The sequence below is a fragment of the Cottoperca gobio genome, chromosome 5, assembly GCF_900634415.1.
Source record: "Cottoperca gobio chromosome 5, fCotGob3.1, whole genome shotgun sequence".
NCBI lineage: Eukaryota > Metazoa > Chordata > Actinopteri > Perciformes > Bovichtidae > Cottoperca > Cottoperca gobio.
This window is the reverse complement of record NC_041359.1, coordinates 13,850,875-13,862,954: the sequence shown is the minus strand read 5'-3', so window position 1 is coordinate 13,862,954 and position 12,080 is coordinate 13,850,875. Positions and strand designations below refer to the sequence as shown.

General features: G+C 38.7%; 1 protein-coding gene across 3 annotated transcripts in view; it reads left to right on the top strand.

Annotated features, from left to right (window-relative positions):
- Positions 1-10,287: 10,287 nt before the first annotated feature.
- pax7a (paired box 7a) overlaps positions 10,288-12,080 on the top strand; it is a 45,020-nt gene continuing 43,227 nt past the window's right edge. For 2 of the 3 annotated variants that reach the window (XM_029431825.1, XM_029431824.1), the window contains exons 1-2: positions 10,288-10,372; positions 11,657-11,892. In XM_029431825.1, coding sequence (XP_029287685.1) covers positions 10,288-10,372; positions 11,657-11,892 — 321 coding nt within the window. Of the gene's footprint in view, positions 10,390-11,631; positions 11,893-12,080 lie in introns of all 3 variants that reach the window. The other variant, XM_029431823.1, reaches the window with a different exon arrangement.

Genomic DNA, 12,080 nt, shown 5'->3' with positions numbered 1-12,080 from the left:
TATAACCACTGAGTTTGATCTTACGTTGTGCACTTAAACAACTCTTACTACCTCTGTAAACTGGATTAATTAACTGTAATATTTAAAATAGTTGTAAGGCCATGTCTTATATATGGTAACAAACATATTTATATAGTTTAATATAATACATATTCATTTGTTCACCAACTCAAATTAAAAGAAAACACATTTGAAATGTTTTGAATCACTTCCGGCTGGTATCAAATATTTGCATCGATATATAAACTGCTTGTAAGTCTTTTAAAATATGTGATTAAATAGTTAGAAAGAAGTGGAAATGTTGATTAATGCAAAACTTAGGTCAGATTTGTGTCACAATCTTGTGCCGGCTACTATTAAACAAAGGTACAAATTTTTACCATCATTCAGTGTGTGCCACACCCCAGACGCTGCATAAATCACAACCTGAATTGTGTTTCAGATTCAAGGTTAATACCAATCTTATATCCGTCTGTTAAATATAAAGTTACAGCCAGCAGCTGGATAGCTTAGCACAAAGACTGAAAACAGGGGTAAACAGATAGCTAGCTGGCTGTATCTGAAGGTAACAGAATCCGCAAACCTGTACCTCTAACGCTCACTCATGAATATTTTATCTTGTTTTTACAATATGTACATAAACGGAAGTTGAAAACAATTACAATTGATTGTTTTACAGCCGTTATGTGCTGGTGCTGCTATTTCTTGGCTGGTAGCAGTAACTTCCTGGATTTTCTCCTGGTTGTCTTGCAGCTACTTAGGTTAGCTTAGCTCTTGGTGCTAAGCTAAGCTAACCAGCTGCTGGCTGTATTTAAAAGACAAATGTCATCCCTCATCGAACACTCACAAAATGTCAAAGTATTGTTTCAATCTTTCATTGGATCTAGAACTAGATTTTTTTTTTAAAGGGTATAAAGATTGACACATTTCCTATATTGGTGGTAACTGTTATAGAAATGTAATCATCATCTCTGTGTAGTGTCTCTTCTCTTCTTTTTTTGGTTTTACATGCCTGTGGAACGTTGTCCGTTTATTGTCCGGTGTGTTTTGTTCAACTTTGAGAAGAAGAAGAAGAAGAAGAAGAAGAAGAAGAAGAAGAAGAAGAAGAAGAAGAAGAAGAAGAAGAAGAAGAAGAAGAAGAAGAAGAAGAAGAAGAAGAATCATATTAATGGGAGGGAAGAAAACACTTTGGACATAAATACTGTGTAGACATTCATTTGTACAGTTTAAGCAATGTTGACGGTCCAATTTACTTGCATGCCTTTGAAATGTTTAATGAAGCCATTTGGGTACCCTAATGAAATGGTCCAGATACCATCGTGAGTCAGATCATAACAAGGGAGGCCATGAGAAATTTATCTGACCTAAAAAAACAAAGAAAAGACATGTAGAGAATTTCCATTTCTTGATTGTGAAACATTGAAATACCACATAAAAACCAACAGGGATCAAACCTGAGTCCTTGTGTTAACCACTGAATCACCCCAACTCTTGAACGCATTAAACCATTTTATGCTACTTACTTCTGACCACCGTTTTACACGAAATAATACATTTTCTAAGGTAGATTATCACTAAAACAGCCGACCAAACTGCCCGTTTACACAGAATGAAGTTTTGAATTGGTTGATTTAGGTTTATTTTTTAAAAGGAACAACATAAGCATACGATTCTCCAGCTCCATTAGTCAGAATAATGGATCTTTTCAATCACAGGCGCCGTGTGACTTCTAATCTGTGAGCTCTTTGTCGTGCCATGTGCTTTTTTAAGCCTCTGTGTCCAGTTTGAGCAGAGATAGACGTTATGGTTGCAGAGAGCACCTAATGGAAAGACAGAATTTGGTCACAGATGGGGGTCAAGTGATCTCCCTTCTCTGGAAGGATCTTTCAGATGGTTGTGCTGAGACTAATTGTGATAGCATGCAAAATGGAGGCATTACTTTTATCTTCATTAACAAAGAGACTTTTTCTTTTTCTTTTACTTTTTTTCCCCTAAGATTTCTCTTCTCTTACAGCCACTGATTAAAGCAAAAACTTTCGAATTGAGAGGCATGTGGTTGCTTGCCTCGGTCAACAAAGTAGTGAATGTTGTGGGTGATACACAACCTATTTCATTAGACGTGTAAATATTGATTTTAAATAGCTAATACTGTTGTCTTTGAACAGCAATTATTGGTCACTAATTATGTACTAACAGTGTTAATTTACCAATGTTGTTAAAATGGTACTCTGGTTAGATTTTCAAACATTTGCAAAGAATTAGTTGTATGATGTATTTCAACGAGGACCATCATGCAATAAAATGTTGTTTTCTATCATTTCCATCTTGAACAACACAACATCTTTAACAGCTTTAGCTTTGAGAAACCAACCAACTCTTGTAGGGCTTAAACACGGTCTAATCGGACATAATGTGAGTAGACTAGGATAACACACAAAGCTCACAGGGTAGGCATAATCAACTAAAAAAAAGGGTTGTAAACGACACATTCTATTAGGTTTTAAGGACTTTATATCTTCATTAGCACCGGAGATTGTATAAAAACAAATCTAGGCCTATTCGACCTAAAACAAAGCTCCTAATTTTACAAAATTGCATTTTGAAGGCTCAAACAGTTACCTATTAAAGTTTTCATAACCAGTAACAAGCTACATTGGAGAGGTACATTTCTCTACGCTTAAGCTATCAGAGAGGTTGTGCCATACAGGATTATTATGATGGAAAATAACATTTTCATGGGTTCAAGAAAAAGCCTTGCGATCAAGTAAAGACAAAAAGAGAGCTGGGCCACATGTAACTAACGTCATAGTCCAATCGTGGAATGCTTGTGGTTTTGATGTGCTAACATTGCAGATTCAGATTTTTAAGTCATATGATCAGTATAAAAAATTTGAAGCACTATTACGAATTAAACTACCACTATATAATAGGGATGGGCATTTCAAGCTAAAATACTATTCAATATTCACTAGATCTATGTAATCAATGAAGCCAATGCAAAAGGGCCAAAATCTGCAGATCCTTGAATGGCCACTGGAGGCTCTCTCAATCCCCATAGACCCCCATGTTAATATGCCCAACATTACAGCAGGAATGAACATGTTTACAGCCTGAAAAGCATGCATCAGTGATGATTAAATAACACAATATGTAGTAATACATCTGACAGACAGGAGTAAGTTGGAATTTATTACTTTGAGTAGCCTATTTTTTGTGCAATGTCCATGTGAAGTACAAAAAGAAGCTCCTATAATTACATGCATGTCTCTTTACTTTACATTTCCAAGTTTAGCACAGGGGAGTAAAATGCACATTTCAGCTATGTGTGCAATAGTCATGTATTATATATAATATAGGAAGTGTTTGTTTTTCTAACTGTATTCAAGAACTCTAATGAAGAGCCACTAGTTTTTTAATTGACATTGTGAAACAATCAACAGGCTGTGAGAGCAGACGGGGTAACTATAGCCAGTTAAAGGTAATATTTGGTCAAATTCAGTCAGCACATCACATTGTGATTTCGACTATAAGGGGTTGTGACCTGCTTCCTGTGCTGCTGCTCTTCTCTCCCCAGACCTCTGCTTGCAGAGCTGAAATGGCAGAGCCTCACTGGTAGGTTGTGTGAGAGGACAAGTGGATTTGGCATGCACATCAGAGCGTGATACCCAAGCATTTTCGTCCTATCACATGCCACACACACACACAGACACATACTCACACAAGTACAACACGCACACAGAGCATTCTTGGTTGTGTAAAATGGATTGTAACACTGGCCACTGTAATGAAATGATGCCAGCAACCCACAGAATTCCTTTACAGGCAAACTCTCTAAAGGTTTCAGTGAACGCTCAGAGTCCAGTGTTGTTACAGCATTAAAAGGAGGTTTAACAACTGTATTTTTTAAACATTGTAAATAATCCGTGTTTCCTGTTTTTACAGCAGACAGGGGGAATGGTAAGGCAGCCATACTTCATTTTCTTTGTGTTCAATTTGCTGGACAGAGCACAAACAGGTTTACGTTTGACAAATCTAAAAGTACATTTTCGTTTCATTCGTTCAATAAAAAATGTTCCAATTAATAGAAAAAACCCTTCTGGTTGTTTTCTAGTCAAACCTTTGAAGGGATTTTGAGCAAAGTGACAAATATCATCGGGGACCAATTTTATCCAAAAATGCTCGTTCACTGATTTAGTCTCAGTCATGTCTGTGCATGCTTCGGGGAAATCTGTTCATCTGTGATCTTTCACATTTAGGTGTTAGTGTAACCTGTTTATTGAACACCCAGTAGCAACGCAGATATTACTCCTTGTGTAACTGTAATGATGCCCTTCTCTTAAGAAACTGACACTAAACCAATAGCTGCCTTATCTTGGGGACATTGTAGGCGGCCATGACAAGTTCTACATCATTTAAAGTGTTGCATTATCTCAATGCGTTTGTGCCGGTCGGAGCCGAATCATCAAAGACACGAGATCAGCGGTTGGCTATGACATGGTACCTTGTTTATGCACAACTCAGAGTAGCAGGCGCTACATTAAACTCTCACCACCAACACCGTCCTCACATCAACCAACGGTAAACAAATTGATGTTGAAGTGAAAGTGTGATTTCGTGTTACAGTGAAACAGAAAGAGGGGCTTTATTGGTTTTCTGTTGTGTTTAACAGAAGAGCACAGGTGAGCTCTGCTGTGGGGTGATAAGAGCCTCGGGATAAACAGACAACAGGTTTCTTAACGTATTGTTTAAGGAGGATAAAAGAACGCTGTTGCACCTTCTGAGACTCCGAGGAGACAGCAGCCATCATCATGCCTTTGTCATGTGCCTTGTCTTTTGGACTTATTTATTCCCTGTTCCTGGCTTCATAGTGTGAGATCGCTCTCATTTGAAGACTTGTCTGTCTTTGTGGAGTGCATTGTCCACCGTCTCTATTGTCTTCCACCTGTTCCTTTGTGATCAAACTGTTCTATCCTCCAGACCTCGGTCTCCATCACTAGTTTGTTCTGCGTGTGCCAAGTGAAGGTGCTATTGAGGATACACAGAATTCACACTATAATGAGCAGTGACAGGATGTCATCTCCCCCAGCCCGCCTCTGCCCCCCCTGCACCCACCTGCACCCATCCAGCTGAGTCTTTATGTGACGTCACCTGCACAGCTCGCTTGTTACCACAGAGCTGTTTTCTCTGCAGAGCAGATTGGCCTGTTGACGGTGTTGCAAAAAAAGAGGCTAAATCCACTATGTCCCTGTTTCCCAGCTTTGCCTGATATAAGTGATCTGTCTTCTAATTTTCCCCACATTTGTACCATCGTTTGGTATTTCCCATGTCCAGTTTGTCCTCTCTAATACCTCTGATCTCCTTGGAAATCCAGAGAGAGCTGCCCTCTCTAAGTGGCCTTTGGCTGTGTTTGATCACCGGTTGAGTTATAGATGTCTCCATGAGCCATAACTCAGAAGCCAGACTCAGATGTCAACATAACATATGTTGTTTTCCCGCTCCCCTACCACACGTTGTGTGTGAAAAGAGTACACGGCAATGTAGGAAAGAGTGAGGTTGTTGTGGTATGTCTTGTGCTCTCCAGCAGAAAGTTCTCAAGCTTTTTCACTTTAGATATCAAAAAATTAATCAATGTCTACTTGTGACCAACCAAAAGAGTGATATTCTGTCTTCTGGTTGTCTTTTATTTGAAGGATTTTTGAGGTCTGAAGAGGTAAAGGTGTTCAGTATTTAACAAAAAAAAGAATATTTGCCAAAAAAAACTAAAACAGATTAGGCATAACAGGGTTGGGAACCACTGCTTCTTCAGTCTTTATGGATGTAGGAAATGGGATTCTCTGTTGTTCTTTTTATGACATTTTCCAAACTAGCTGCCTCGCCTTTGCTGACCTTATTTTATTATGCCTCTGTGTTTCCTATATATGTACTGTATAGAGCCAGCTAGGAGGAGACTAAACATTGGGAGTTCAAGCTAGGTTCACACGTAGGCTAACGAGTGTGAGGAATGCTCCTTATTAACCAAACATCACCTTGTCAGACCCTACATGCCTGTCCAGAGCTCCTCCCTGTGCCACACATAACGAGATGAATATCTCAAATCTGCTTTCTTTAGTTAAAGATACAAAGTAAGCTTTTTGCCGGTCTCCTCCTATGAGCGCATGTTATATGCTCTCTCTCTCTCTATCGTGATAAAATAATTCCCATAAGGAAGTGATTACACATTCGGATAATTCTGAGCATATGTGAAAGTGTCTCATGAGGTTAACAAGGCTGTGGTGGAAGTGCAGATCTTGTCACTGTGGAAGCAGCATGCCTCTGCATCACAAAACCCCTGAGCCTGGAAGGGGATGATAAACTATGAAGGAAGATGATGGAAAACAATTGTTGACTGTTGCAGACTTCACATGCAATACTTTCAATTCAACACAGTTGAGACAAGACATCATGGGAGAGTAAAAGCAGTTTATAATTAATGTGTTGAGTACTAGTGCAGATGTAAGATTATTTTAAAAACAGCACTTGCCTTCAGCGTTAATATGTCCTCAAAATGGAAAAAAGCTTCAGGAAACTATTGAAATAGATTCATGAATTTCCTTTAATGTTTATAGTTCAGGCCAGCAGGGATCATGAGACTGAAGGAGATGGTTTGTCTGATTGGTTGTGTGTTTTTGGTTCGCTTTAGAAGTCATTTGTTTTATTATACCTGTTTAACATCCTGTTTGTTAAACTCTTGTGTTATATATATATCAGTCTATCCTCTCCCCTTTAAACAGGGCAAACATTTGAAAGACAAAGCATGGTTATTCTTTTTATTCTATTTACAGTATGCAGACAATGCAGAACAGAGGGGAATCAGCTCCGATACACATCTTTCAGAAAATAGATTGGCTGTTGTATGAAACAACATAATAATCTTATTCTGCACACCGTTCACGAAAGACAATAAGTGTTGTTTGGTTGCATTCAACACTCCCCTCTCACTTACTGGAAGATAAAAGCACAATTTAAATACAGTACAAAATATTTTTTATATACACTTAATGCCTGTGCTTCTCGCCTTTGTTCAGCTCAGACAAAGATAAAGTCTAAATTGGCGATGCCTCTCATCAAAGGTGTTTTCTCTTTGTGCTCCTCAATGTGAATAGCTAAGCGTTGTGTATAGAGAAAATACATGTAGATAGGAGAGGGGGGGGGGAAGTGTTCACCTACAAGCAAAAAAGAAACTTTGGTAATTGCCATAACACAAATAATGAGAGGCTATGTAGGAAAGTGTTTGAAGAGCGGTCCTGATCAAGATAAGATTGGAGACAGTATCATGAGAGAAAGGAAGTGTTTTTTTCTGTCTGCTGCAGCTGAAAGGAAACTTAAGTGACAGAGTTACTTAAATGAGCCAGAGGCTGAGCTGAACCCTGCAGAAACAACCAGGCTAAATGCAGTTTAGGGTGTGACGAGGACGAGTGGGATTCAGGTGCCACTTGTGGTCAGATAATACAGACACATAATGCATTATTACAAACATTACAAAACGACATGCAGATCACATAAAAGTGCCCAATGTGGCTTTTCTCCACGTAATTCAACTGATTGAAAAAGTCAAACAGTAGTCGCCCACTAGTGGACAAGATGCCACAACAATATTAAAATATCAACTAAAATAATATAAATATCAGTTTTGAAAATGAAGAGCAACTACAGACCTTTACTAAATTAAAATCAAGTGTTTAGGCTGCAGTGTATAGCTCGTAATACTGGTTCATAGAACAAAACATTTAAAGAGGAGGCTGTAAAGACCAAGTTATCTATTTAACACTTCTGGATTCAGTTCACTGCAAGCTCAAGTTCCCATAAACACGATTCCAAATCTGGCCTGTCGGAAAATGTCTTGGAACACGACGTTATATCAAGAACAATTTTAACACAAATAAAGAAACAACTGTACAACACAGTGTGATTTTGTTGAGCTGTTTCTTCTTCAGTGACTGTGTCCACCTCCTGCTTGGATGTGTCAAAAAATAACTAAATGAACTGATCTGTAGTATACAGTAACCTAATTTACTTTTTTTGGATGGAAATTGCAACAGCACAGTATATACTGTAGATGAAATATCTCAAAACAAACAAAAACATTAAAAATATACAGTATATGCCGTCACAGACAGAATTAAGTCCTAACATTGTCTTCATGTTTGCAAAAAATATTACAAACTGAACAACATCACGTTTAATTTCATAACCATGCAAATGATGCAACATTTCCCTGCACACTGCAAACTCTCTTCTTTTGGATGTAATTATCAACAGCTGCATAACAAATGAATAACAGGCTGATAATGATTAGGATAACATAGGCCAGACCTGATGGTGGTGAACCAATGGTATTTATCAGGGACTATTAGCTTTATTTATGTGTGAAGACACGTGTGTGGTTTCAAAAACATACCTGTTGTAGCTTCAGAGAAACAGAGAGGTGAAATATTTGTAAAAGAACATGCTTTCCGTAAGAGAATTTTGCTATTGTTTGGGTTTCACATGATTGATGCTTGACTTAATCTAGTGCTCTTTGCGCCTTCCCAGGAGGGTGAGGCGGTCTCTTTGTGCTTTTCTGTCCCATGTGAAGCAAACCAAAGCGGGAGAGTGAGGGTCATAGCTATTCGGCAGGGTACCAGATCCTTCCCACCGGCACATCTGCATGTGAAATCGCCATTTCACCCCTCCACACTCCCTAATTGTTGCTAAAATTATTTGTGAAATTGCCTTCCACCAGGAGTGTTTTCCACGGCAATTGTCACACAATTTTATATGCACGTTGGGCCCACAGAGTTGACACATGCACCTCTTCTTTTCAGCCATATGTGTCTTTTTATTCCAGTTTAATAGTAGCGTATTATTATTATTTTTAACAATTACCTTTAAGCAATTACTCTTGTGCGTACTCGAGGGCGAGTCAACCTGTTGTCATCAATAGCGGGTCGATCCAAATGTTGTCATTACCACAAAAGCTATAGGAGTGATTTAGATGTTCATGCTGCGCACATTTACTTAATTGAAAGGTTAACAAGCCAAACGCATTTTATAGTCCAGCCTTCGCCAGACAGGGCTGCTTTTGCGCAGCTTTTGTCCATTCAGAAACCACATCATCAACTCCTGACTCAATTATTTTAGGCCATAATTCTTATTCACACGAAGCTCTGCGTGTGTGCCGGTGCATGTATGGAAGAATAACTTTGCATATAGATGTTTACACTCGTGAAGTTTGATCGAAAACAGGATGATTTGGGTCAATTGATTAAGGTATTTTTTCTAAATATGGTATTTTATCGGGATTTCATTTCTTATGTACAGACACTATGAACAATAAACTATTTTTACCGAATTGCAATTATGTTGTTTTTTAATGAAATTATTTCAGTTTGTAATTCTGTCTCTGCTATTGTTGCTATAGAAGCACATTTAGGCTGTATATTTTTCAATTTCTTGAATATATATATATATATATATATATATATATATATATATATATATATATATATATATATATATATATATATAAGAAAGAAAGAAAGAAAGAAAGAAAGAAGAAAGAAAGAAGAAGAAGAAGAAAGAAAGAAAGAAAGAAAGAAAATGTTAATATCAACATTTTAAAAGCATTAATATTCCACAGGTTTGAACAGCTGAATGTCAGGGAAGCAGGCACATTTGAAAAGACAGGCATTAGAATAACATTTAGGTATAATAACATTTTTGAACTGCTTTCTGGCGTATAGTGTCTTACGAGGGAGGCAGCAGTGAATTAAAAGTGGAAAGTATTGCTCTGATTGGTCGACCGGCTCCTGGCTAAACCCACTCTCTTTCATCCATAAAAGAAAGGCCAGGGAGCCTATGGGAGCGCTCGGCTGTCTCCTCCTACGACATGCACGAAAGTTGGCCACTTAAACTACTTCCAACCAGCCAGCAGACAATATACTGAATCCAAACTACACCCAGGGAAAAGAACAACAGTGCATTTTTGTCCAACTCAGACACACAACTTTAATTGCTCCATTTCGCAGACTTCCCTGTTTGAAGGGATTTGTATTTCATTTGTAGCAGCTGTTATTTTATGTTATATTTTGGCACGCTCATCGCACCAGAGGAGAGCATCACTTGTTTTTTTCCCGGTGGAAGAAGGACTTGTCCAGTTTCTCCGCCTGGGATTGGGATTTGACAGCAGACTGAGCATCATTTTGAGCATTTTGAAGACATTCCGTTTTTGACTTGGACTGGAGTCCGTTTTGTTTGAGTGGCTAAATGATGGCTACACTACCAGGAACAATGCCTCGGATGATGCGCCCTCCGCCAGGCCAGAACTACCCCCGGACCGGCTTCCCCCTGGAAGGTAAGAGAAATGACAACGTGTGTTTGATGTTTGAACTTGTGCTGAGACAAAACTCATCAATCAGCGTGATAGTCACACAGCGCTCAGCTCGATACCGGCGACATGCTGTGAAAATAAAAAGGTGGTTGAACAAATACGACCTTCAGTCAGTGATGATTAAAGTTAACAACCTGAATCAAATGTGAATTAAATATAACACCTGCTCGTGCTTTAAAAAACAACCCACAGCCTTTTAAAATATTATTCTCGTGTGCTTGGATTCAGCCTGATATTATGATATGTTCTATGAATTTATGTGGTCATCCTGCATTTATTTGTAACTGATTTGATTTGATTTGTATTTAGACATATCTCCTCACACTAATTCCTACGTATTATACAGAATCTACCTGAAATATTTGTATTAATTACGATTTTTATTTTCTTATCTATGTATTTGTTTTTGATGCTTTGACTTTCAAATTATGGAGACATTGTATTAATAATAGTAGGCCTAGAAAATGTTGTATTTCTAATTATTATTTGGACTAAAATTGAAGCCAACCTGATTTAATTTATTGTCATAATGCTTTAGATGACAGAATAAGCAGATGGTTGGGTTTTTATTTGTATACATTTTAGGAACATTCACTACTAGCCCAGCTTCGACTGTTACATACACACAAAAACCAATCTAATTGGTAATTTTCTTTTTTTACTTCGATGCCCACACTCGAGCCGTCTGAACACATGGGCGGAAAAAAGATCACTTTGTATTTGCATGCATTTATGGAAACAGTTTTCCCATTACACCCAGTTCGTGCTCAAGTGCCCTGGACTGAAATGTACAAAAAACACGTAGCTCGCAAGTTACTCGAGCTGCAGGATTTGTTCAAGTGTCCTGCTGCTGGAAATGGCAATAATACACACAGCTAAGATATGACTCAAAGGATCACATCAATATTTGTACAGCATGACTAGGAATAATCAAGGTGGGAAGTGTCACCCTCTTTAGTGTCTCTTGAATGTGAAATTGGATCCTGAAGTGGCCTCGGATACATGCTGTGAGCCAGACTGACTCTGGACGAATTTGGCACAACGCTCTCTTGAAAATGTATAATATGATAATGTGCGTAAACTGCGTCCCATTAAAAGTCAGCAACACAGGAAACACGCCACTATTTGACTATAACACACGCTGAATTAGCTTCATCTAGCTTACACTGAAGTGAACATTTTAAAGAACAGGATGTGTTGTTGTTGTTTTTGTTGTTTTTGAGACTTTTATTGTTTATTGTGGCGCAGTATCCACCCCTCTGGGCCAGGGTAGGGTGAACCAGCTTGGCGGTGTGTTCATCAACGGGAGGCCCCTGCCAAATCACATCCGACACAAGATAGTGGAGATGGCCCACCACGGCATCCGACCCTGTGTAATCTCGCGACAACTGCGAGTTTCTCACGGTTGTGTCTCCAAGATCCTCTGCCGATACCAAGAGACTGGCTCGATCCGTCCGGGAGCCATAGGAGGCAGCAAACCCAGGGTGAGTGGGATCCATCAACTGGTCTGGGGGTCAGTGGAGCGCGAGGCAGCGCGTCACGAGGTGCAGGACACCTGAGCTAAAAACTGCATGATCTATTATTACAACTGCCTGATGGAGGGCACGATCAAGACAAAAAATATGGTAGACCTCCTCTGTTATATTATTAATAATAATAATAATAATAATAA